The following is a 27,019-nucleotide window of genomic DNA, read 5'->3' as shown; positions in this document are numbered from 1 at the left end:
TACTGCACTTGGAAAATAGAGAGTGCGAAATGAGAAAAACATAAACGAAACAATACACATTGACAAAAATTCAAATCCAGTTCTTTTGCTATTAGTTTAACTAAACAGGAAAAAAAAAAATCTGTGGAATGCCCATGAAATTATTCTCCCCTAAATATATTTATTAAATTCCTTTTTGTCTTGACAAATGCTGGTAAAAAGTAGAAAAAAAGAAACAAAAAAGAGGCACTTTTTCTTATTGAAATAAAAAGACATGTAAAACTTACTTTTTGGACTATAACTGGACAAAGTTTGAAAATAAAAACTACTGTACCAAGCATTACATACTATAGTATCAACACGTCATTACTGTTTTTCTCTTTATTTAATAAAACTTTAATAATCCTCCAGTCCCTCAAGCTAATATCTGGCTGTTGTGACTGTACTGTGAAAAAAAAACCCAACTTCCCACAGCACCCAGCTCAGAAAGCAGCCCTCGATTATTATCCATATACTTCAAGTACAGCCAAAATAATAATAATAAAAAAACACATACATACTGTCGTGAAAATGACAATATTTTCACAAACAACTAGTGTTAGTCCAAAAAGAATACATTCTTCATACCATGTATGTTAGGAAAAGCTGAACCATGATTCCTTAGTAAAAAAAACCTTTTTACCTCAGAGTCAATTTCTGTCCTGTAACATCCAAAGTCACATTCTCGCATTAGTAGAGTATGATCTTGCAGTAGGAAATCCATTTCTGTTCCATGTCTGTTCCAGTATGACCAATATATCAGTGGAATTACACACATAAACATCTCTTCAGAAGTACTCCAGTAACAATAAAGTCAGCTTATACACACTATGTACAATAGTTACATAAAGTATTCTTTGTAGAAAAAAATATTGTGCAGTAACCTCGGTTAAAATATCCACACCTGTACATTTACACATTCCATCCATCCATCCATCCATCCATCCATCCATCCATCCATCCATCCATCCATCCATCCATCCATCATCTATACCCGCTTATTCCTGTTTAGGGTCACGGGGATTTGCTGGAGCCTATCCCAGCTCTCTTTGGGTGAAAGGCAGGGGTCCACCCTGGACAGGTCACCAGTCCATCACAGGGCCACATAGAGACAAACAACCTCACACACTCACACTCACTCCTATGGGCAATTTAGAGTCACCAATCAACCTGACATACATGTTTTTGGACTGTGGGAGGAAACCAGAGTACCTGGAGAAAACCCACACAAGCACAGGGAGAACATGCAGACTCCACACAGAAAGGCCCCTGATGGGTTTCAAACCAGGAACCTTCTTGATGTGAGGCAACAGTGCTAACAACCAATCCACCCATTTATGCACTCATTCTCTCTTAGTTTTTTCTCGCAGACAAACTAGATGGACAACTCTTGCTGTTTCACAGATATTGGTAGAACCGTGAGCGGACAACTTGGGCTCCAGAGAGTTTGTGTGGGTGAGCATCTGCCCCGAGAGAGGGCTTATTTTTTCCTTGCAGTCCACTACTGTTAACGTGCTCCTCTGTTAGTGGCGGGGTGTGCGGGGACGCAGAAGGTGGAGGTCCTTCGGAAGCAACATCCTGAGCTTCTGTCTGATCATCCTCAGGGACGGCTTTGGGTGCAACCTCAACATTAGATTCACAGCCTCTACACCTCTCTCTAGCAATCCAGTCCCGAATGGAGAAGTCCTGGGAAGAGCATCTGGGCTTGAGGCGGTCCAGAGCTGACAGTTCAGCTGCCTGGTCAACCCCACCCTGCTCTCTCCAATCATTAATGACTGCCAGCTCTGCAAAGTCTCTCTGCCCACCCATGGTGTGTCTCCGCCGGATGTTCTTCTTTCCACGAGCAGCTGGAGCTCGGCTCTTGTGGGTGAACATATCATCAGCAGATGTACGTAATCTAAACTTGAGCCGCTCTGTGATCTTAAGGTGCCAAGCTGGCTCAGGTCGCTCTGACTCACTGCGTGAGGATGAGCTGAGGCTGCTTGTGGATCGACCTTTCTTCATCACCTCTAAGACTCGAGACAATCGATTGGAAGACTCCGTCCTGCCTTCACTACGTTCCCCACACCCAGCTGCACCCTCCACTGATGATTCACTGTCTGTTTTCTGCCTTAGGGACCACCTCCTGGAGAGAGTGTCACACTCAATCATCTTGTGTGATGGAAAAATGCGCCGTGCTTCCAGTTTTGGTGTAGTGCTCTCCTCAGCTGTAACACCACCTCTTGTTTCAGTCTTTTCCTGACTCTGCTCTGGGCAGGGTGTTGACTGGCAGCTGCCACTCCCTGGAGCAAAAACTGGGAAGTCACTTTCACTATCTGTCTCCATGGGTCTCCCCTCACTAATGAGCTCACTGCGTTCATCATCTGCCTCTTCCCCCCCATGCAGCTCTGGACTGAGGGCACTGGACTCTGCTCCGGTCAAGAATGTGATAGAAGAAGTGGTGGAATAGTCTGAGGTGATGGAGCTCACCTCTGCGCCAGCAGATGCTCCTGTGCCTGATCCCAGTCCAATACATATTCCTGCAGAAAGATCAGGGGGCAATCCTGTAGTCCACTTTTTTGAACGCAGCCGTGGTACTGACACTCCAGAGCTCATGGTCCCGAGGTCTGAGCTGTTTTCATCCAGCTGAGATTGGGGATCTGACAGAGATGATTTCCTGTGAGGAGGTGTTTGGTAACTGTTGAAAGAGGCAGAGGTATTGGGGGATGGAGAAGGGGATAATGAGGGGTGTCTAGGGGGAGTCTTCTCCTTCAGGGATAAAGAGTTTCTATGCTCTCTCTTGGCTTTAGGGGTCAGCTCCACAGTTCTCCCATTCTCCTTTCTCTCTTCTGTTCGTACTTGTTGCTTTAAACTGGGTTTCCCACTGGGGCTAGAACGAATCTTGCTCTGTGCCTCAGCCTGGAGGCTGTGGTGGTTTGGCTTCTGGCCAGGGATTTCCTTCTTGGGGAACACAACATCCAGATCATCGTCTGAGCTGCTAGGCTGCGGCTTCTCCTTTGACTTCCTTCTTTTGCGGCTGGCTGCAGCAAAGATGGAGGAGACCAGTAGCTCTCTGCTGTATTGGTCCTTCCCTGAGCCCCAGGAACCCTGCGGAAAGAGAAAGGTGGAGGGAGAAAGAGAGCAGAAAGAGAATATTAGAATGTGCATCTTTAATACACAAGGGGTACATCAAAGTGAACATAAACCCTTTACCCCTGCCTGAAAACTAAAATCTGTACTCCACCTGCTCCCATGAAGCACCACAAACCAGAAAACGGGACAGAAAGAGGAACATTAACAGGCATCATTGATAGGGAGCACAATCACTGTTGTACATGCCAGCTTTAAAGCAAAAGCAAGGGAAGCAGTAGCACAGTTTGAGCCGAAGCCTGAGATCTGGCATGACTGACGTTAAAGCGGAAGACAAGCAGTCACTGACCAGGAGTGCAATGATGGAAAGCAGCTGCTTTATTCTAATTATATACAATATAAAAATAGGTACAAAATCCTGAGCTTATCTGTCACAAATATTAAGTTTGTTGTTGCACTAAGCAGTAACAATTTTGGACTTTTAATGGTACAGATGACTTTTGGCATGAAAACATGCACAGCAGGCTTTGCTCAGTATAAAGCAGATTGATTTTTACGTGCACCTACTTTCAGCCATAAAAACATTTTTTTACTTGGCCCTGGTGATATCTAGCCATGCAGAGAGACAACATCTCTTTTGACTATTGATATTTCAGTCAACACTTTTTGCAACTATTTCTTCAGTAGAGATTAGTTCCAGTGGGCATTTCCAGTGAGTAAAAGCCCCTTCACATTGTGCAATAACAGCAGATTGGGCTCCATATCAGATTTCAAGATGGGTTTTTATTAAAATTGTGGTTGAATATTATGTTGGACTGGACAATTTTGCTCTCATGTTTTGAAAATAGCATATAGCCATAGCAGTGTGGTCAGTCCACATCTTTGGTGATTTTCTAACTTTTATTGCCACCAGTCAAACTTTCTATTTAGCCTGTGTGCAAATATTTGCAAAACTAACAACATTTCCAATAGCCTTAGTTGTATTCTATGTTTAGTGCTAATCAGCAAATGCTAATGGTAAGATGGTGAATATTATATCTACAACCATTATCTTCATGTTAGCACTGTCATTGCAGAGCATGTTAATATGCTAATGTTAACATTTACAGTACTTCAAAGCACCACCATAGGATCACACAGAGAATAGTTGTAGTCTTGTTTTTAAAAATGTTATTACTGAATGGCTGTGACAGTGGGTCATCAAGATGTGCACTATCTGGAATCCATCCATCCATTATCTATACCTATTCCTATTTAGGGTTATGGGGATCTGCTGGAGCCCCATTGTGAGAATTTGATCTTACATATCTGACACTGTCAGACTGTGTTTGGTTATCAGTGTTAGTGATGTCAGATTTCACTTTACCTGTGACCCTGTTTTTAGATTTAGTTCTTTAAAGCTGTGCGTGCTAAAACACTTGCACACCATCTGTATGGCTAGATATCACTAGAGGTATGTGAGAAAATGTTTTGTTTAGTGATTTTGGTGAAACGCCTTTAGCGTAGGCTCTGATAATTTTATCTGATGTTGAACTTGGCTGTAGGTTAAGATATTTCTCCTACTCATCACCTACCTCCCTCCATCCTACACTCTAGCTGTGGCCTGAGAGGGTTAACACTAGACACACACACACTCACCTTTGATTTAGCTGAGTCACTAGTCGGTGAATCTATAGGTAAAAGAGAGAAGAAACGGACATGTTTGGTGATTTGAAAACATAAATGAACACGTCTACAACTGGAAAATGAATCAGGGAGAAAAATAAAGGAGAACCATGTTGATGAGAAGAACATGTGAAGACAGAAAACACAGAACAGACTGATGACAAGTGAGTGCACACAAAAGCAGACGACAGGCCATGCTGCACACAGGGACAGATGAGCTCTATGTTACACTCAGGTCCACATGTACTTGGCATGTGATGTTCTTTCCCAACTCTATAACACACCCCTGAACATCCAGTGCAGGTCAAGTGTACACATTCTTAATCTTTCCTCAGATTTCTTCGTGATACTGAGTGCAACTTTAGCAATGAATACAACAAATACACTTAACAGCAGAACAGTGAGGATAATGTGCCATGCAACACAAGGATGGCTCAGGATTTCATTTTGTATGTTACATTTTATGCAGAAGTGCAACCTATCAGTATATTTATTACTAAAAACATCTGAAACCACAAACAGGTGAGGCATTGTTTAATTATTTTAATACTAGCACAGATACCAAAGCCACATTTCTTTTAATGCCTAACTTCTTGTAACAAAAAAACACCACTGAATGTTGTGTCATCTGGTGGTTCCCAACGTTTTTGGCTTAAATAAAAATTTTAATTCACTAACTGCTGTCACTTGACAAAAATGGTGTTTTTAATTTTTTTAGGTTAGGATGTAAAAGATCTTAACTCCTGTAGGAACATTTAGTCCTTCAGTTTTTAACATCAAGACTAAAGAAGAATCAAAATTTGCAGGTATATGATTTATGTTACAGGTCTGCAGACTTTGAGGAGTTAAAGAGTGACACTTCTAATCTGGGCTGAAACAAATTTGTGTCAACACAGTAAATCCTCTTGATTTTTTAATATTCTCAGATTTCGAGCTGAACTGATGAAGTGGTATGTGCTGGTGACATAAGCTGCAATGACAACAGTGACAGTGACGACAGAGATGGCCATGGAAGAAACAAAACAATATAAAAGAGAAGTGACGGGGTCACAGAGGGGCTAGCTATATGAAAAGACACTACACTACATGAGAGGGAGAGTGTCAGCAATGAAAACCTATAATCAGTCCTCACCTACAATCTACTTGTGATTTATAACTAATTCTTTTTATTTTGTGTGTTTGGGACATAGCCAAGCCCCCCTATACACCCCTTATAACGCAGATGATGGCACAATATGCAGGTGCACACTGACTGATGATATAGAAACCATACCATGCTATCTCTCCCGTTGGCAAGCTTGCAGGACAGTGAGGAGAGACAGCGAAGAGCCTTTCAGACAGTAGCACCGGCCTGTGTTAGGTATACTCTGATAGAAAACCTACAACACCGGACACCGTACAGTACCGTGTAGCCGCGTCGCTTTCCCTTTATGTCATGGTTTCTTTGTTTATTGCTTATTTTCTCTTTGGAATTTCTTGTGCTTAAAACAACTGCGGGTTCCTGCAGACTAGGCAGCTACACTGGGGGCAACAATCCTCCTTCTTCCTACAGTCCCAGCTGTCCATCACGGACATTATAGAGTCCATCAGTGTCATCATGGTGTGATAGACTCCTCCCACTTGGCCTGTGTCAAGATCAGTATGTGTGAATGCTGGGAAAGCCTTTAGGACACCCGACAGAGCCTCACTAGAGACAGAGGGATCAGAGGTCGCCTTTCACTGTAAAAACATCTATATTCTGATGTGGGAAAGAACATGCCGTATTAGTGCAACAGTAGGCAGGATAAAGGAGGGAAGAAATCACAGCCCAGAGGCAAAGGGATGATTAAAAAAGGAAAAGGGCATCTAAGTCTATCTAAGTGTTTTATATATAAAATACCAAAAGGAAGGATAGATCTCCAAAAGCAAATGAAGAAGCATGACAATCTATTACATCTTTTGAGTGATGCAAATAAATTGCCAACTGAAAACCCACACAGGCTTTTGGACTCATGGTTAGCCATAGACATTTTTATCTAATGGCAACAGCCAGAAAAGCAAAGGCAAAGCTTGGCCTAGGGAAAAAGCAACATTATCATCAACATCTGTCCCTAGTTCAACACCACTGTTCGCCCTGACCACAGTGTTCAGTCGTGAAAGGGTAGAGAAAGGTTAACCCACCAAAAAGTTGGTCTGCCGAAGGCAGCGTGTTACCTGATACTTCACCCTGCGATGTGCCTGTACGACCAATATTGGTAAGGAGGTGGTCAATGTTGGGGATGGGCTGAGACTCAACTGCGCTTTCTTCCTGAGCCACAGTCTGCAGGGAGAAAAATACATTATGCTACATTAAGGACTATATTACTAGGTACTAGGACCTTTTAGAGACAGTTGTAGACAGAAACATCTGCAAATTTATGTAAAGATGAATGCAATCCTAAAAGTCTATGAATTTCTGTAAAGATGTTGTTTTTCAATTACTTGCTACATCTGACACGTTGAAAAATAGTAAGGAGGAGTACAGATCTGTGTCCAGATTACTAAATTCATCATCAAATTCTGCCATCATGCACCTTTGTTGAGTTGGATATTGCTGGACTGCTCACAGATTTTGTAGTTTTTGACTGCAAAAAATTTGACTCATTTTTTGTGTAAATTTGCAAAATCACTTGCCTCAAAATGAAGTATTCTGAATTATTATCTGGGAATGCCTGAAGTCAAAACTATGACATTCAGAGCTGAAAGAAAAGTGTTTTATGGCAGATGTGCCCGTACTCACCACTGGATCTCTGTTTCCATCTTCAGTGAAAAACCAGTCATACTAGGAGAAAAAAAAAAAAAGCATGAGAAATGTAGTTTTCATATTTTATATATGTGACAATAAGTGAAGAGGACACTCAAAGATCTAATGCTCACATTCTGAATGAGGGTTTCCACAATCTTGTACTGGTCTGGCATGTGTGTCACCATATGGGTCATGTTATCTTCAGTGGTGCGAACTAGAGTGGGACCAAACACAATGGCCAAATTCCTCGGCTCCATCTAAAATATGAGAAGCAACATTTTAATTGTATAGTTGTAATCCTCAAACAAAGCCTAAAATGAAAATATTAAGTTGCATACCTTATTCTTTTCTGAGTTTTCAGCCACAGTTTTCAGGTGAGCTGAGAGGAACTTGAGGGTTTCGTAATGATGATCTGGCAACTCGTGAAGCTGTAATGAAATAGGGAGAAAACAGAACATTATGGAACAGGTCGGGACACAGATGCCAAACACAAAAATTAATTAAAAATCTATTTTATTAACAACATTAATAAGAATATTCTAAGCTTACAATACTCAAATTCATGGTCTGAAGAAGAAAAATAATGTAAAATGCTTTTTAAATGAATTCATCATTAAAACAATAAAAATATACATATAAAACAAGGAAACAGGGAAAAACAGGAAAAAAGGAATGAAATTACTTGGCGGACAAACTCACCAGTCTCTTGAGCACTTTGAGTCTCTCTACTGGATCCTCTATTCTGTTGGCCTCTATGAAGTCTGTGTATCTATCTGAAAATAGAAATAACATTTTTTTCAAAGCTTGGAAGTAAAATACAGACACAGTTGTAGCTCATATTTTTGGCCTCTAGATGGCGCACAGGATCTCTGAAAAAAATCACTTGCCATTGGTGAACAAGGGCTCTGGAAGTTTGCGGAAGAAGGACTTGAGCAAACTGCTGATTACGTTAAGGTCTTTCCATTTCTGTAAAACATGAGATGATGTTAAACTTAGAATAAAATGGAAACGTATTAAATATGCATGAAGCATATTCCTTGAACCCCACATTCACCATCAGGGCGCTATAGCTCGAATTACTGCACTAGTGTCATATTAGTGATGGTAAGATGCAGGTTTATCATGCTTTGGCAGTCAAAATTTAATAATTATAAATGCACAAATATATCTTTAAAGACTGCTAAATTACACATCCAGGGCAAGTATAGTGTGGAGAATATTCCAACTTGTACAGTTTACTGTTGACCTCTGTGCATGTATCTAAACCAAACTGCAGCTATGAGCAACAGGAACCTGAGAGTCCAAGGAAAGTTTAATTAAAGCTACAGTGGATCAATAAAGTTATACTCACATCATCTTGGATATCGATATCATTCATGCCCTTGTTATTGAGCTCCTCCTGCATGTTAGAGATTGCAGCATTGTTTCCTGGGACTCTGTAGATGCCTGTGTACTCCAAACCCCTCTCTTCCACCAGCTTACAACAGATCTCCACAATTAGAGGCACAAACTAAAGGACACATAAAGGAACAAAATGTTTAGAGTATTTAACCATTTTGAGTTTTACTGAAAATTTTCACTGCAAATTAAATCAGTACAGACCTTGTTGGTTTGTGCAGGCGGACAGTCATCTAGTCTGACTCCAAACGTGACTCCGGTAGATGGCTTCTTCTCGAAAGGCTTCCTCATCAGCCCAGGGATGCCTTTCCTCCATGTGCCTTTATCCTTGGGAGGACTGGTCTCATCTTCATACAGAGTAAGACACAGTACAACATAAATGTTGAAGTATTTCAATAGAAGTGAATAATACTTCAGTTCGACCCCTACTATTTATCAATTAAGTGAAGTATAAACATCAAATGTTTGTACTACGTTCTAATGCAGCTGGAAGTAAAGTATCTTTCACTGTTTCTGTGTGGCACCAAGGAGAGAATGTTTTCTATGGCAAAAGACAAAAAACAAAATGGTGTCACACATAAAATGTTTACGGTAACTTTGTCATCTCTTACCTTTGTGCATGCTCTTCCTCTCCTGCTCAGATTTGGGTGAGTGTGGACTTGATTTGGTCTCTCCTTTACCTCCCAGCAGTGTATGTCTGATGCTCAGCGACTGACGTGAGGGTTTGGGTGATGGCTCCGTCTTGCTGCCTGTTGGACTGGGTAGGAACAGGACAGAAATCAACACGTGCAGTGACTTGTCAAGTTTTCGACACTTTACTGTGTTGCAAGTTTAATTTAAAATGGATAAAAGGTGTGGTCTAGTCTCAATAACCCATATTAGTAATATGATAATGATCTGTCAGGAAAAACAGGAGAAGCTGCCTGAATCCAAATGTGCAAAGCTCGTAGAGACTTACCTAAGACGTGAGGTTGTAATTGGGACTAAGGGACTAAGAATCAAAGCTCTGAATACTATTGTACTTTTTTGGTATGGGGAATTTTGCCACTTAATCTCAAATTAAATCTACAACACAGTAATAAAGGGTACAAAAAAAATTTGAAGGGGTCTGAATACTTTCTGAGACTACTGTAGATCTAAATATCCATCACTGTGTGAAGTTGCCCAGATGTGTAGTCCCCCCTTTACCTCATCAAGGTGTTGTACTCCCTGATCTTCCTGCTGATGAGGTCATGGCTGGTGAAGGCTGCGTTCTTAAAAATAAAATGAAGAGGAAGGAAGGAAAATAGGAGCAGAGAAGAACAGAAGACATGAGAGCAGCTGATTAAGATATCAGGTACAACAATTCCCTTACAAAAGACAGATCAAAAGACGAATCTTAATATAACCTGCTGCTATTGGGTTAGGTCCTCAAAACAGGGAGGAGACGGGTTTAAAATGATAATGAGAGGGAACTTGTCTATTTTAAGAAACAGTGGATTGTGCATAAAGCAAAAAATACAAAATATTTATTCTGATAATATGAACAGTTTAACAGCACAATTCTTACTTCCTCATCCAAGTTGCTGTTCTCCTGTATGACTCTGATCCATGCCAGCATGTCCTCTCGGTCCTCAGCCTGGAACAGGTACTCGCAGTCTGTTGTGGTCAGCCGCAGCACGTTCTTACGCTTCGTGTCGCTGTAGGAGATGTCGATCAGACATGCCTTGATGCTTATTGGCAGGGGCTCATCCACTGTCTGGCAATTTGCATGAGCCTGCCCCTCCTTTTTGTCTTTATATAGGCAGAGGTAGTTGCCTCTCAACACAGCATACATCTGTTTCCATGGGCGCATACCTCCTCCGACACGCTGCAAAAATAAGTCATGAGGAAGAGATGTGTTTTAAAAAGCACAATGGAACAAAGTTAACTACAGTGTTTTATTGTCATGTCACAAATACTGCGGTTCTTGGCATCATAGCATATAACTGCTGCCTCGAGGTCAATAAACAACCCAATCGAAGAACGTGAAAGCTATGAGCTCTAACTGGTCAAACATTTGGATGAGAACAACATCAGGAAAAAGTAAGTAGATGTAGTCTAACAAGGGCAGACCTGTATATGATTATAAACCAAGCTGGTCATATATGTGTGCACATGAATCGGTGCTTGTATGAGTGTAGTCATAGAAGGGCTACTGCACCTTGCCCTTGTCTGTGTTTAGCTGCTTAAAATGTAGCAAGCCCTCCTTAGTAGCATCACAGAAGACATCTGATGAAGAATCTCTCCTGGACCCCGAATCCTCTGATGACCTGTCCACAGCCTGTAGTGGATCAGAAGATAAAACAGCTTAGGAAACACTTGAAGAATGAAGAATTTGTTAAAGAAATGAACCCTTAGGAGTCTATCATGTCCGAGTCATGTCGGCGTGATCAAATCACATGACATTCTGCTAGGCCTAGGGTCACATGGTTAAAATACTGGTAGAAATGGTAAGGTTGGTGAACAGCTTGTTACAGTAGATTCAACTCTCAGCCCCCCAGATGCTATAATGGTATGGGCTTCAGTGGTATCACCAGCAAGACAAGGTTGTCCATGAGTTAAAATTTTAAGGATGTGCAGTACTCTGAATACTATGTTATGTATAAATAATGTATAAATATGTTCTATCAATTATTGACCAAAAAAGGTTGATGCTGCTTTTACAGCTGTCCCAATAATTTGTTAAACATCTTGGGAGATGTTTTATCTTCTGGATTTGAATTACAGGGCTGATAAACCTCCAAGCAGGAAATGCAGATAAACCTGTCATGTGGCAGGTGAGCCAGTTAGTGATAAGCTGGCAAACAAACTCATTTTTTAATAATATTTGGACTCACCTTTTTCAAACTTTTCAGTCCAGGTATCAAAGATCTCCTATAGAAAAACAGAAAAAAAGGCTATGAGACAGAAAAGAGCTGAAAGTATTAAGACATTAGAGCAATAAAATCTCAGGGCTCACACAGTGCTTAAATAGAAGTGAAGTTTTGTTCGATGATGAAGATGAAAAAAGACATGAATAAATGAATTGTTCAAAACTATTACCACAGTAATGTCATTTCAGTAAATACATTTTTATGAGTTATTGTGTTGTGTCGTGTCTGTCACTTGAATATTTCTTTTCTCTTTTCATTAAAAAGTGAATGCAATCCTGTGGCCACACAGTATAATATGTTACCCATTATAGTATGTTATGGTAAAAGTCTTCTGTTTCTACCTGTCATATTTCATTCAGTGAAGCATATCTTTACTGTAATAAGGCTTAGAGTAAACTGTAGCATGACTCACTCTTTACTTTGAATTTGATTTCCTTATGTGGGTCAAAACTCTCCAGCCAATAAATTCCCTATCAGCCCATATGACTCTGAGCCAACACTCTAAATTTGTTTGTATGGTAATACTGTATGTCAGGGTAAATATGGCCATAGGACCAAAAGAGATATACACTAGGTGTGAAAGTGACTCAAAGTGTTTAGTTTGTTTAAATTTCACCCAATCTTTTATTCTTACGGTGATGTTATTGTGGGCAGCACGGTAGCTTAGTGGTTAGCACTTTTACTACTCCCAGTAAAGTCACAGGTTCGTAAACCCATCAGGGGCCTTTCTGTATGGAGTTTGCATGTTCTCCCTGTGCTTGTGTGGGTTTTCTCCAGGTACTCTGGTTTCCTCCCACAGTCCAAAAACATGTATGTCAGGTTGATTGGTGACTCTAAATTGCCCATAGGAGTGAGTGTGAGTGTGTGAGGTTGTTTGTCTCTATGTGGCCCTGTGATGGACTGGTGACCTGTCCAGGGTGGACCCCTGCCCAAAGAGAGCTGGGATAGGCTCCAGCAGATCCCTGGGACCCTGGTTAGGAATAAGCGGGTATAGATGATGGATGAATGAATGATGCTGTTATGTTTGTGCCTTACCCTCTGCATTCTTCTTGGTAGCTATCTAGGCCTTCATCATAAGATTTGGACCGCTCGTTTTTTGTACCAGAATCCGACTCAATAATTGTGAGATGGAGGGAACCTATTAAGAGAGGGTCACATAATAATATGAAACGTTCAATAACCTGAAATGTCAAATTCAGTAAATGTCATAGGTATAATATAAAAAGACTACCTTGGTCATGTGAGAGCTGCCGTTGAATATGAGGGGATGTAGACGTAGGGCTGGGTGGGATAGTGGTGATAATGGGTGCTCCAGATATCAAAGCAGAGGCAGGAATGTGTGTGCTGTCCTGATCAATACTAGGACTAGATGGCTCATCTGAGGATGGAAACAGGACTTCAGTTACAAGACAAGAAAACAATGAATGGTGTTGATGAAAAAACACACATGCTGGACTTCTTCACATTTTATTAAAACATTATGCATTCATTAAGATTATGAAGGGCAGGTGGTAAAATTCTTTTAACAACCTAAAATGGGGCAAAGTGTAAAGAATGGTTTAGACAGTGGGCGCACATGTACGGCTATGCAATTTACTATCTACACTTGAGCCGAGGGACATTACATTAATTTGTGGATTTGCAAGTGATGTTATAAACTACTAACAACTACCACAGCCATTGCATTTCTTCAATGTGTGGAAACATGCTCTTGGCAAGTCAGCAATTGCAGTTGGAAAAACAGCATTATATTTTTTAAACACACTACTCTTCATCCTAAATGTCAAGGTTCGTATTTAACTAGTCATTTTTCTACCCAAATGCATGAACACAGGAAGAGAGACATATGGGAGAACAAAGAGCCTTTATTTGTGTCAGCAGCGTCAAAACAAAACCAGCAGACTATGCCAGACGCTAAATCAGAATAAACAAGTTTTCAGAAAACCCAAAAACTAAAGGACTAATAGCTTAACACTGACAAACATACAAAAGTTCTGAAAATACTTCTAGCAGGTAAGATGAAAGCTCTTCTACATACATTTTACAAACTACTAAAACAGAAAGCGACAAAGCTGGGTGCTAAAAACCAAAATCTCGACTGACAGACTGATTTGGCAAAGGATTCTTAACAGAAAATAGACTCTAAATCAGACTTGAGGAAGATATTGCTGAGGCAGGCCACTGTGGGACCAGACATGAAGTAAGCTGAGGCCAGAGAAGAATCAGTGACCACTTGGGAGGATGGTGGCATGTGCAGAAACCATCTGGAGTGCAGGCAGGAGACTGGCATCGAAGTCTGATTCCCTCTGAAGGTGGCTTGGAAGCTGACAGCAAAAATGGAAACCCTTTGAATGCTGGGTAGTTGGTCAAAATGGGAGATAAGACCCTCTGGAGGAAGCTGACAAGTAAGCCAAGGGCAAAAGATGGAATCCCCCTGGAGAACAGGCAGGAAGCCAGTTGCAAGCACAGCCAAGATGGCAACCGGGTTATACATTGGCCAGAAAGGCCAACCCTGGAACGGGCCGGACGACAGGATAGACAGCAGGCTGGGCAACAGTCTGGATATCGGCAGGAATGAGTTTAGGGTCAGGAGCTGATGTGATATCTGTCGCAACAGCTGACTCAGGAGCAGGAAGCCATCAGGAACTGGCATGGTGTTGGTGAAAAACGCTGGCCCACTGACAGGAAAGAGCTGATTTGATGTTGGTGAGGACGGACAGTTGATTATTGTACAGGAGTGTTGTTAACAGAGAGTGGCTGATTGGGACTACCTTCTCTTGAATGGATGAGGGGTTCATGTGGGCAGGTCTTTCTAGACAACAGGAGGCCTGGAACAGGAAGAGGCATGGTGTCAGCAACTCCAACCAGCAGAGACAGAAACAAGACATGGTGTAAATGGGGATGGCCAGCTCTTGGACCGAGGAATATACTCAGGGCTGGATTGGGTCAGGAGCAGGCTGGAACTCAGTCAGGGTCCAGGGTAGCTGTGATTCTTGGACAATCATCACTGGACAAATGTGGCACTGGGTTGCTGGGTGGCTGTAGCTTTGGCACTGGCGAGAACTATGGCTCTGGGATGCAGGGAAACTGCTACACCTGCAGAGCTAGATGGTGGTCAGATACTGGTGCATGCTTCCATCTATGATGGCAGTGTCTCTTCAGTTGGGCCACCTTGAGAACAGCATCACGGTTGGAATTAGTTATCTGTGGCAGTAGCTCTGGCTCAAGGTGAAATCACTGGAGTCCTTAAAATCTGGAACAAATGAAAAATGGGGAGCAGATGATTGGGCTTTTAGTTGGGCCCAAATACTCCTTGCCTGTCCTGGACTCAGAGACAGACTGTAGGACTGTAGCTGAAGCTAGGGGTTGCAGTCAGATCACCTGCAGACAATTTGGCAACTGGTAAAGGTGAGCTGCTGGCTCAAATGCAGTCACTTTATAGGGCTGATGAAAAACAGTCAATGGGAATCTGGGCATGAAATGAGCACAGTAAAGACGGGTGCTTGTGACAGAAAGCAAATGGAATTGTGGCAAAAAGCCTTAAATAATCAAAGTGGAAAGCAATGTTAAATACATACAAGTATGCTACATTAGCTTTTAAGCCAACCAAGCTGATAAAATCTTCCAGCAAAAACTCTGTCTGTCTATCTGTCTGGAAATAAGAATCATACTTTGTCTATATCTGGCTGAAATAAAGCATTTATTGTTTCAGAAATTACTAAGTATTTTGAGTGTTGAGAGTTCTATCTTTATCCTTGTAAACTGCCTTATGCCACTGAAGAGCACAAGACAGGCATAACAACAGTGACTAAGAAAGCGGGGCTTAGACAACAATCAGACAGTTTGGAGGCTTACTATTAGTAAATGAGTTACTATTAGTAAATGAGTTACTATTAGTAAATGAGAGGATGAACAGCATTCAACTTGGCTAAACCCATCTGCATCTGTGGTTTAAAGCCAGCTGTAGACTGCTAAAGGAAACGTCAACCTGCAGAATATTATCAACCAAAAACAATACCCAATTCATATCTGCTATCTCAACTTGAATAAACATTTCATCAGACAGCTATAAAATAGTGATAAGGGCACACTGAGCAAAGAGATGCAGACAGAGAAACAGTCAGCCAGCAGATAAGCGTTTTCATGCAGGTTGGGGGTGAGGTCAAATGTTGTGCTGCTGAGATGATGTTTTTAAACGCTTTTGTCAATTTTGTACAACCTCTAATTCTGTTTCTAGACAGACAGTGTACTGTACAAGTGAGAATTACAATTTATCTTTCAGAGGATGGCAACTCATATTTTTCTGCTAAATATTAAGAGCCAGTCAGGAGGTGGTTAGCTTAGTTTAGTTTAGCTTAGGAGGAAACAGGTAGACTGGCTCTGTCCCAAAGGTAACAAAATCTAAATTATGTGCCAGATTACTATTTCTGGGCTGGGCACAGTGAGTTCCTGGAGAAATATCATCATTGTTATGTTGTCAGTTAGTTTGCAGAAATGACTTCAAGTAATAACCATGATCACCCAAGACGTAGTGCTTCACATACATAACCGCAGATAAAACCACAACTTGTTTTCACTTTTACTTTGTTTAGATAATGTTCTGCAAAAGGCACAGCACATCAATGCACCAACATAACATCCAATCTAGATGTAAATGTAGTGAATTAAAAAGTACGTGCTTAACAGTGTGTAAGCAGAGGGAACCTGTGAAGAGGATATGACTAGAAGAGGATATGATCAATCCCAGTTCTGGGACACCTCAGTGACTGACGATGAGTCACAATGAAGACATTACTAAAAATGCAAAGTCAAGTTCAAGCTTGTTAGTTTATGTTTGCCAATAGGTTTGGAGGCATGAAAATACACATAAGACTTAAAACATGATTTCCATTTTAAACGCACAACTTCCACTTTGACACATTTGCTTTGGTATGAAGACATTTGGTTTGTGAGAGGAAAAAAAGGAATATCTCAACTATAAACAAGAAGCGACGTGACAGTTTGCATGTACCAATTTTCTTTGGTTCACAGTACAAAATGTTTGGCAGACACTAAATGTAAATTACTTGTTCCAGTTATAGTTTGAAACCGTACTATGAAATCTAATTGAAGCAGATTGCTGCAGGAATCTTCTTATTTCTCTGTTGTGTCACAGTGCATTAGGGTTATGTTCTTAGGTTTCTCTTGTTGTACAGCACTGGGGGGGAAATACGAGACATTTCTGGGAGTGGGGAAAGTACTGAGTTCAAAAGAAGCTCAGTACATGGACATGTACTATACATAGTGACTGTTTCGCTGCTGCTCCACTCAGATGCCAACTTGTGGTTTGAAAACTTCACGGTTGCCTGCAGTACACGGCCACATAATCACACACCTCGTGCAACGTCATCCTAAGTTAAAAAGTCATAAGGAACCAGTTTCCTTTAGCATTTAAAACTTAAAAATATGTTATGTTCCTAATGCAACTTGTGTAATAAGCTGCACTTTAAATGACACACACTTGTTTTTTCCAAATCAATAGGCTACATTCTGACAAAATTCCTGGGATTTCCCCTGCCATTATTTCTGATGAACCACAGTATATTCATGATGACATTTGGACCTCAACAGACTTCCTTGTAGTATCAGCAGGGTAATAATGGATAGGCTTACACTTGATTTTTAATGCATTTTTTGTGACTGTCACCAACTGCTCATACATAAGGAAGCTTTTTGGATGTATTGCTTTAACCCATTTCCAAGTATTTTCTGTAGTTTTACTCTGGATTTTCCACAGAAAGCATTATCTGCATTTATGTCCTCACATAGATAATTGCTGGACAGAAATACCACATAGACCACCTTAAAATGCATGTTTTTTTAAATTTTTTTTACATAGGATCCCAATGCTGTCCAGATTATACACTGCACTTTGAACTCAACAGTCCATGCCTAGATGACACTGATGTAGAAAATGGAATAATACAGGGCTTTTAATTGTATACAGGGACAGATACCCTTTCCTTTACAGCTGCCTTTCAGTTCTCATGAATGTGCTCCAAGAGCAGGTATAAAAACCCAGACAGAATTTCATGATGGATATTTGAAACACCACCCACATTATGAACGATGGATATATACTATATTGATAAAGCTATGTAATATCTTCATTTTTCAAAACTAGACCAAACACTTACTGTTCCTTAGCTGTTGGGTCACTCTTCTGTTAAATAGCACCCAGTAAGCAAAGACAAGGTTTCAATGAACTTTAGGTGCCGTTCTTAATGTACACACGTGCCCGACTTGCAATGTAACAATCTTGTTCTGCCCAAAAAAAATCTTCTTTTATTCTTTTTGACCTTTTTCCAATCATGTCTTCTCTACGACCAGTGTTACACAGCATATGCTTCACAGGAACACTCCACTCTAATTGTACCACACATATTCATGTCCCATTAAACCTGATGAGAAGATAAAGATGAATGTCTTTTTCAAGGCTTGTGCATGGACTGAGATGGACTGGCAGTCCACCTTTGTAATGACAGAAAAAGTCCTCCCAAAGTCAATTGAAGTGGTAACATACTAAAATTATTCCATACTAATATTAAGTTTAGGTAAAGAAGTATAGTGTGCAGTCGCATCGCAAGGGTTCAGGTTGGGTTCCATGGACCTTGTCCACAAGGGGTGCTGGTGGTGGGTCCAACACGCCACCAAATAGGTGTGTCCTATTGCTCCTGCATTATGTGTGCTGGTGATTAGAATGTGGGGTAAGGGCAGCTGACGGACTTTTCATGCCGACTTCACCATCTTCTCCTCCTGATAGCCTCCAAACTGTCTAAATGAGGTTGGCATTGCCCAGGTGGTTAGAAACCACAGGAACAGAGACTAACACAGTTGGAATTTATACCCCTCAACATGTCACAGTGATAGTGAGCTTCCAGCCATCACTGCTTGGAGTATGGTGTTGAAGTGAATGTCTGCAGTAAAGGTGTTTTGCGGTAGAAAACTTGCTATTTGTGGCCAAGACTTTCTTCACATGTGGAACAATTGGACACCAGGCTGGAATGAGGCCACATGACATGTTAGGTTAATCAAAACCTCCCAGCATGTTCAGACTGGTGGCATTTAAAGTCTCTCAGTTCCATTGTAATTTCTTGAATGGCAGCAGAATGTTTCGCCATATCTGGAATTTCTCAGTGGAAGAGGCTTGTCAGTGGTGAGACAACAAGACATGAAGGGGGCTGCAGATGTAACAGTCATAGAAAGCTGAACCCTTTTGTATTGTGTACCAACTTTCAATGCAGCATCAATAGTTTTAGTCCAAGTCATAGCCTGTCCCCAAACATCCAAAATATTTTTTTGGCCCTTGTAACATAAGAGAGGAAAAAAACTCAAAAGACAGCTCAATTCCACCGCAAACACCTCCAGTGGTTTATGTGATGGATCTGCTGTTTAGTCACAGTCATTAGTAAATGTAAGTGAACATACTGAACGATTCCATCACAGAGGGTGTCCTGTTAGTGTGGGCTGACAACCCCACATGTGAAGCACTGCTGTCACTCGGGTAACACTGCTATGGCTTCTTCGACTTCTGGTTTTTGACCTTTGAACAATCTCTTCTATGGCAGACGCCATAGATCAGTGATATAGATGATATATGGTACTACAATCAAATTCTGGTCTGTGTACAAAAAGTATCAAGGTTCAAAATGCAGTCCTAACTTCAATTTTTCCAGGTTATTCATATATCATGCTATTATGTAAATTTCCATTAAAGGCATGGTGCAAATTTGATGCAAATTTACACAATGGCTCAAGAATCAGCCATATGTTCATGCATTATCATACTTTTTCACTCACACAAACACATGGTGTGTCATTTACAGGACTCCTTTAACGCTGTTGTTACTACACAAACAGGAAGAGGTTTAAAAGAAGGTTGGTACAGAGATTAAAGCAGACTTACCTATGAATGGGATTGAATCCAAAGAATCATCCAGGTTATTGGAGCTGGGCTTTTGCCATGTCTCTCCCACCCTCCTTAGATGCATCTCCTTACGGCTGTCATTAGACCTCCAGCACATTGCTCCATCCACAGAGCCTGCCTTCACCAGTGGTGGTGACTTTTGAGTCATTCCTCCATGGTTGTCATTAACAGCTTGCACATAGGATGGAGGGCGAATGTGAGTGGCTTCAGTGTTTTTGTCTCTTCTTAGGACCACAACTGTTGCATCAGGTCCTTCTATGCCCTCTCCAAGACTGCCATTAGTCTGTATTGGGGCTGTGGTGGAAGTGGAGTTTTCTCTGAACTTTGGCTTTTGGGTCACAGCTCCATTAGTGTTGGAGGAAGCAGATGATGTAGGGACCACTCTGCTTTGTAGTTGTCTCTGAATGGGAAGTTTAGAGGAGGTACCAGAGCAAGAGGAGGACCTGGCTGCTAACCCAGCCTCTGACTTGCTCTCCATTTTCAAACTGTCAGACCTGCTTCTAAGCTGCATGTGCAGAGGGGAGGCATGGGCCATGATGGCAGGTCTTTGGTCTTTAAGAGAGTCTGTGGTTTTCGAGAAAGATAAAGGGTCTAAGATGGAATTTTTGGCAGGCAAACGTGAGGGTCTCATTATGAGACCATCTGTCCTAGATTGTAGTACACAATCTGTTGTACCTTTACTAAACACAGATGTAACTAAAGGTGAGTTTGATAAGCCACGGACTCGCTCTTCATTCTCTTGTGCAGTGAGACTTCTGTTTAGATGAGGTAATACTCTCACACCTGTTCCCTGCCTGTTAGATCTAGCTTCCTCTCCCCAATACAACAGCAGCCTGTCCCCCGACCCTGTCTTATCTTCGTAGACAACCCCACTTGGTTCCCCAAGTTGCTGGCCTAGGTAGTCACAAGATCGTGCCCGTGGTTTGGTGACTCCTGTGGGTGTAGAGAAAGGAAGTGCATCCTGGGAAGCACTCCGAGGCCAAATCCTGGTTGATACTGTCCTCTCTGTTCCACCCCCAAGTCTCTCTTGGGAGGCACTACGTAATGGAGTTGTCACTATAGTACGCTGACTACCTGCATCCACCCCTCGATCATTAGATGTGCTTCTCCGTCTGACCTGGGAGCCCAGTGCCCCTCTTTGACTGGCACTAGGAGGAGGCGGTGTATGTTGCCTGGCATAAGCAGAATTAGAATTGGCAGCTGCACGCAAGCTGTCCAAGCGCTCCTGGATGGTGCGACAGCCATATGTGTGCAGCCTCTTGGCATCAATGTAGTCTTTATATGTGGTGTAGTTTCTCCAGTCGATGTTCTGGTGTGGGGAAGTGGAAGGGCCAGTGGAGGAGGGTGAGTAGTGGTTGCCGCTAGGTGAGATGGCAGTGGAGAATGTGTCTGGTGAGGGCGCAGTAAGAGGGGCCCTTACAGATGGGGATAAGGTGTCAGAATAGATTGCATCAGGTCTAGAACTTGAAGGAGAGTAGAGTGGGGTTTCTGTGGGGTGAGACGCAGGGTATTGCAACTGTGCAACCCCAGGTACTGATGAAACAAGGGATCTGGATCTAGCAGAACTGGAATCTACAGGAAGACCATACCGCTTTTCCTCTGTTGAGTGGATGGGTCCAGCCCGAGTCACTCGAGACACCCTGTCAAGGGGATCAGGAGGCATGGCTGCTGTCCGCACATTCTCATCACAGACACACACCACTGTCTGAGACTTCGGCTGAGTTTGAGGAGATGGGGGAACAGGGATTTCCACCCGGTAGCTGTTTTCCGTGGTCCCCACTCTTCTTCCTGGTCCCTGAGCCAGCCCTCTGGGCGTATCATTGACTGTAGCAGGCTCTATTGACTGAGCCATGCACGTAGTCTTAACTTCTATCCGAGGGTAGCATATGGGAGGGGGCTCTGGGATGTTCTGGGCATTTCCACTGTATGCCTCATTTCCTTTGAGGTATGCATCCTGGGAATATGCCTGCAAGAGATTATAAGACATTATGTCATTTTGGTTGCTGTGAGCACTATAGATCCCTTTAAATCCCAGAAGGACATTACAGTCAAACTGGGACAAGATACAGTAGACCTCCCTGTAAGACATGTACAGAACAGTGAGTGCTGCAGAACTCTTGGTAAACCTTTTAATATACAGTACATATAACTGAAAATGCAAAACCCAAATCCCAAACTAGCTAAGGATACAAAATTGCTCTATGTAAATCACTTTATTTCTTAATTTTTATGTTCAAACTACAGCTGAACTTCAAATCAGTATCTGCTGTTAGATGATGAAATTATTTCCATATCATAACTATGACTTTTAAAATACTTTAATTTCCAATGTTGTTACTCATGTTTAGTAGAGAAAAATGGCAACCAACAAGTGTGTTAAGGGTCCTTGTGTGATCAGGATGAGATTATTAGCAAGACAAACACTGATACTGCATTCCCTCAGAACGCTGTAAATAAGAGATACATACAGACTGAATTGAGCTAACAAAAAAATAACAAGCTAAAAGTGGACAGAGTGCCCCCATAGCAGTTCTCCATTAGCAAACACAACCTACATTTTAAATAGTTTCTCAGTCTTTTTCTATCAAAAGGTAAATAAAAGCTACTCTGTGCCATAATACAAATTAACTGCCACAAAAGTCAAAAGATATGGATTGGAGGAAAAAGTTAAGATTTGAAAGTTCACAACAAACCCACAGAGCCAGGAGTGGGGATTAAAATGGCAGAAGCTTACCCACCTTTAGTACCTGGGAGTGTGCCCTGAGGCATGAGGAGAAAGTGAATGGAGAACGCCTCAGCCTGGTGTTGGACACTAACGCTATTTCTGTCAGCATGGCTCCACAACTCTACTTTCACTTTAATTTCTAAGGTACTTCCCTTGATTAAAACCTCAATAAACACAACTAGACTTTTCCAATTATATAACCCTATTCACTGCCAAGTGTAGTTATTGCCATAGATGGCTCCTATAAAAACTCTCAGTTGAAGATATATTCCCTCATCCCTTCAGTGCCTTTGAGAAAATAAAAGAGGAAGAGTTATGGTGTTGGATTTGAATCAACATCACTCTACCTGAGGTGTCAGGTTACAATTGCACTAACAGCAGGAGCAGCAGCACTCTGCTGTTGGGTACCTCCCTCTGAGTTTGAATACGTCTTACAAAAAAAAAAAAAAAAAAAAAAAAAGCATCCTGGAAACATTTTTGGCCACATATTTCCTGCTATTCAGGAAATTAAAAGAGAATTTGCATACACTAAGGAGGAAGCTGTATATTTGTGGTTTTAAAACTCCAAAGGTGTCATATGGACTGTGAATCACCTGGAAAAGAACCTAATAGGAAAGTGATTAGTCATTATAGTTTCCCTTCTTACCAGAGCAGTGATATCCCTGGAAAACTGTAGTCCACAGGTTAGATAATGGAAAGCAGAGAGAAAAAGGGAAATAAATAAAAGTAAACAGGTGAGTATAAAGATATGTGACGTACAATGAAAACTCTGGAGGTTAGACAGGCAATAATGCAGGCTAATAATACATCCAGCTGTGGAAGCGCTGAGCAGAGGCATCACAGTTGGACAGTCGAAGTGGAAGGAAAAGTAACAAGAAAAGAGATGAACATCAGCAGCATTGGTGTCCTCATGTCTGAAAATCGTCCGAGTTGTTGCTCATGCTCATTATTTCCTCTTCGAATCCAACTTAATCTTCTACCCACAACACATCTGCTGCCATATACACAATATTCCACTAGCTTTCTCTCCCTCCCTCAGCATGTCTTTCCTTTATTCTGTCACTCTCACCTTCTTGCTGTAGCACCTGCCCTTTACAGTTTCTCCAGAATTTCAGCAGCACATTTCTAATCTCTGTCAGCCTGTTGCTCATCTGTTAGATGCTCCTCTATCTCATGGTCTTTTTTTGGGTTTGCATAGAGACATGCTTTCCTGATCTGCAGTAGTTTTCTCCCTCACTTATATCTGTAAACAGGGTATTGAGAGCAGTCAGCTGACTGTAGATGCACTCCCTGTGGTACAAAGTGGGCTTAATCTCTTCCAAAACAGACACACATTTTAAAAAAGACACATTTACTGACACTTGTGTTTATCCATATGCTACTGCATGTCTCTATTCATCTTGACAAACAAATACTGATGACGTCTTGTCATTATGAACCTGAAAGCAATAACAGTAAGGCATTTCATGTATTCTCAGTATAGATGTAGGATCAGTGGGTTAAACAGGTCAAATGTGTTCTTAAATCAGTGACACAAAAGGTCACACAGAGCAGGCAATAGGACTCACATTAATCACTTATTGTACCTGCGATTTTCTCATGTTAAAGGTGCTATGTGTAAAATGTGAGAGATTTAGTGACATCTAGTAGTGAGATTGTAGAAAGTAACCCTTTGAGGAACCTTTGCACCCCACACATGGCTGTCTCCATGAAACAGACCCTGCTCCCTATGTAGATTTAAAAGGATTATTCTAAGATTAAGAAAATGCAACAGTTGGGGAACAGAGACCTAAGTCATATACAAAGAGAAACATTTGTCAGATAAACTAGTAACTTTTATTTTAATACAGACTCATAGCAATGTTTTGAAACCACAGGCTGTCATGGCTGCCACATTATTAAGAACTGTAAATGAAAAGCAATAACTAGCTGCCATATTGGACTTTGAACCTACTTTTGACTAATCTTTTCTTCTTGGGGGAAAACCAGCTGCTTTATTCAAATCCCTCAGCCTTGTAAGGGCTCGGACTCACTCCAAAATCCCAGCGTGTCTGTGGCTTTTTGGTAAGCTACAGCCAAGTTAACACACTGTGTGTGGAATTTAGCAACACAGCGGGATCTGACTCAGTTTTCCAGTACAAGAGAGAATTTCCCACACAGAGGTGAATAACGTGTGTTGATGGATTTGATATAGCCTTTTATCGTCTGTTGGGCATTAGATCTGCACTGATGGCGTGGGCTGGTTGTTTGCATCAGTGAGCTCATCAGCATGACAAGAAAATGAGGTATGGAGCTATGGTATGAAGTCTGGGTCTGTGCCTCTGTTGTTGAAGGATAAGGTTGGTGATTTTCTTTTTTATTGCTTTTCAGAAATCTCATGCAGAGTCTAAAACTAACACTGAATTTTGTGCACTCGCTGTAATATCTGTGAATTCAGAACCTGCTTTAGCTTATTTGTCTGTACCATACACCTCCATTGTTGAAATAACAAAAACAGGGCAGTGAGCCACACCACTGCACTGGTTGACATGTTTCTTTCTCAAAAAATGTGTGGTGTATATTTTATTCCAAAAAGACTCTGCAAGCAGTAAAACTAGCCATGATTTTTAGTCAGAAAGGCAGTTTTTAACACTTAAGAGTTCCTTTTTGAAATGAGATGTGAGAAAGAAAGATATCACCAAGTGCAATGGTGTGGCTCACTGGTGTGGTAGTTTGCAAACAACAATGGAGGTCTACAGAGCAGACAAATAAACTAAACCACATCCTGGATTCAGGCCTAAAAATTAATGGCCTGACTACCTTTAACTGCCCACTTAAGGTCAATGTTTTTGAAAATAGCCCACAAGAGATAAATGATACCAGTTTTCACAATGCAGGATGAGCAACTGGTTAAAAAGCTAATCTTATTTTCTCACACGTATGAATAATACAATAACAAGAATGCCATGCAAATCGGTCATGCCTGTGCATGCATCTATCCTTTGGACTGTAACGATTACACTTAGACTGTAACTGTTTCTCAAATCTTTATGACTAAATAATTGCACACTCGTCTGTTAATTGATGCAATATTTATGACTCACTTAAGCTTACAGTGCACACAGCTCCAAAGGCACAAACGGTTTGTAAAGACCTTCTCTCTGTCTTTCTTAGAGAGGTCTATGATGTGCATTGCTTCACAGTGTAGGGTTTCTGGACCAGTTCCACAATTATATTTTCCATATATACAGTATATATATAGCGTGGTTTTGTCCAGAGTTCAAAAACAAGCCCACCAATGCCATCAAAGCTAAAAAAAATTCAGCATTTTCTCATTTTTTGCATATACAGTATATGATTTATGCATACAGGTGTAAAAACACGCTCACCAATGGAGTCAGTTAATGTAGACTGATATAAACCCCATGGTACTCCACTGCCACCACTTGTGTCAAAAATGAGTCATAATTTAATCAAATCTAAACACATAAACATGATACAGTTTAGATTCAGTTAGTTACACTTTCTGAGGATACCATGATCTCAGATAGCCACTGCAACTAAATGTCCATAAACCAGCTTAGAAATCGTCGATATAAAACACTCCTTATAACTCCAGAATCTGCATGAGGATTATCACATTTGAAGTTTTCCTTAGTTTCAAAGTAATGCATTGATAATTGGCAGAACATCCAATGGCACATAGAAAACGGCAACAACCAATAGCTTTGACTTAGTTTGCAAAAATGTAAACAAATACATGCAAAAAAAAAATAAAAATCTCATGCACACGTTGCAGCCTCACTGAATCTGTAACAAATGTTTAGTTTATGTCAGTTCATTTAAGCGAAAACTTTTCTGAACAGCGTAACTGATGTAAACAAGCCTGACAGCAGCAAACCTCATCTGATTGACAGGTGATTGGAAAATAACTTGTTGAAGGCAGGCAAGGTGCTTGTGTATTTAAATGGATTGCAACTGGAGCAGGTTTACTGAGACTAGTAAACTTAATGTTTTTGTCATGCAACCCCTGTTTGTACACAGGCTTACTGTATTCTCTGAACCTTTAGGCGAGCTAGTCAAAAATGGGAAGTGAGCAATTGGTACCCCTTGGGCAACGTGATGGAGACCCCAGGTTTACCCTGAACATAAACAGAAATGTAAGAGTGGCATGTGGTTTCAAGGGGTGTGACATGCTGCATCCTTAACTCTTATCACCACATTAATGAGTTATGGCAGTATTGTACACTAACGTAGCACTGGATCAGCAAATTGATGTTGTCAATGGAATTAGTTGCACCACTTAAAAAATAAAGCTAGTGACTTTGATATATCAAGATTCACATTATATTTTGCCTTTGATCTTTTAATTGGATTTGGTGACAATAAGAACAAATGGAATATCATCATATTACCCTTTAACCCCCTGAAACCACAAATTGTTATTTTCTTATATATTGGTTAAACACACAAGATACAGCCAAGATATGTGTAGTTTGAAAAGGACTTAATTTTTAAGTTGGACAACTAATTAATAGTAA

At 41.1% G+C, this 27,019-nt stretch overlaps 1 protein-coding gene across 3 annotated transcripts in view; it reads right to left on the bottom strand.

Moving 5' to 3' along the window:
* Positions 1-1,223: 1,223 nt before the first annotated feature.
* arhgap21a (Rho GTPase activating protein 21a) overlaps positions 1,224-27,019 on the bottom strand; it is an 85,457-nt gene continuing 59,661 nt past the window's right edge. For 2 of the 3 annotated variants that reach the window (XM_026291957.1, XM_026291956.2), the window contains 18 exons: positions 19,754-21,740; positions 13,040-13,186; positions 12,844-12,946; positions 11,773-11,809; positions 11,097-11,216; positions 10,464-10,763; positions 10,103-10,167; positions 9,526-9,671; positions 9,119-9,261; positions 8,868-9,026; positions 8,404-8,482; positions 8,216-8,289; positions 7,855-7,944; positions 7,648-7,773; positions 7,511-7,552; positions 6,946-7,051; positions 4,726-4,757; positions 1,224-3,105 (listed from right to left, as the gene is read on the bottom strand). In XM_026291957.1, the coding sequence (XP_026147742.1) occupies positions 1,417-3,105; positions 4,726-4,757; positions 6,946-7,051; positions 7,511-7,552; positions 7,648-7,773; positions 7,855-7,944; positions 8,216-8,289; positions 8,404-8,482; positions 8,868-9,026; positions 9,119-9,261; positions 9,526-9,671; positions 10,103-10,167; positions 10,464-10,763; positions 11,097-11,216; positions 11,773-11,809; positions 12,844-12,946; positions 13,040-13,186; positions 19,754-21,740 (5,445 nt within the window). In that variant the 3' untranslated portion in view covers positions 1,224-1,416. Of the gene's footprint in view, positions 3,106-4,725; positions 4,758-6,945; positions 7,052-7,510; positions 7,553-7,647; positions 7,774-7,854; positions 7,945-8,215; positions 8,290-8,403; positions 8,483-8,867; positions 9,027-9,118; positions 9,262-9,525; positions 9,672-10,102; positions 10,168-10,463; positions 10,764-11,096; positions 11,217-11,772; positions 11,810-12,843; positions 12,947-13,039; positions 13,187-19,753; positions 21,741-22,512; positions 22,808-27,019 lie in introns of those variants that run through there. The other variant, XM_026291958.1, reaches the window with a different exon arrangement.

The sequence above is a fragment of the Mastacembelus armatus genome, chromosome 20 (assembly GCF_900324485.2).
Source record: "Mastacembelus armatus chromosome 20, fMasArm1.2, whole genome shotgun sequence".
NCBI classification, from domain to species: domain Eukaryota; kingdom Metazoa; phylum Chordata; class Actinopteri; order Synbranchiformes; family Mastacembelidae; genus Mastacembelus; species Mastacembelus armatus.
The sequence above is the reverse complement of the archived record's forward strand: the minus strand, read 5'-3'. Positions and strand labels throughout refer to the sequence as shown.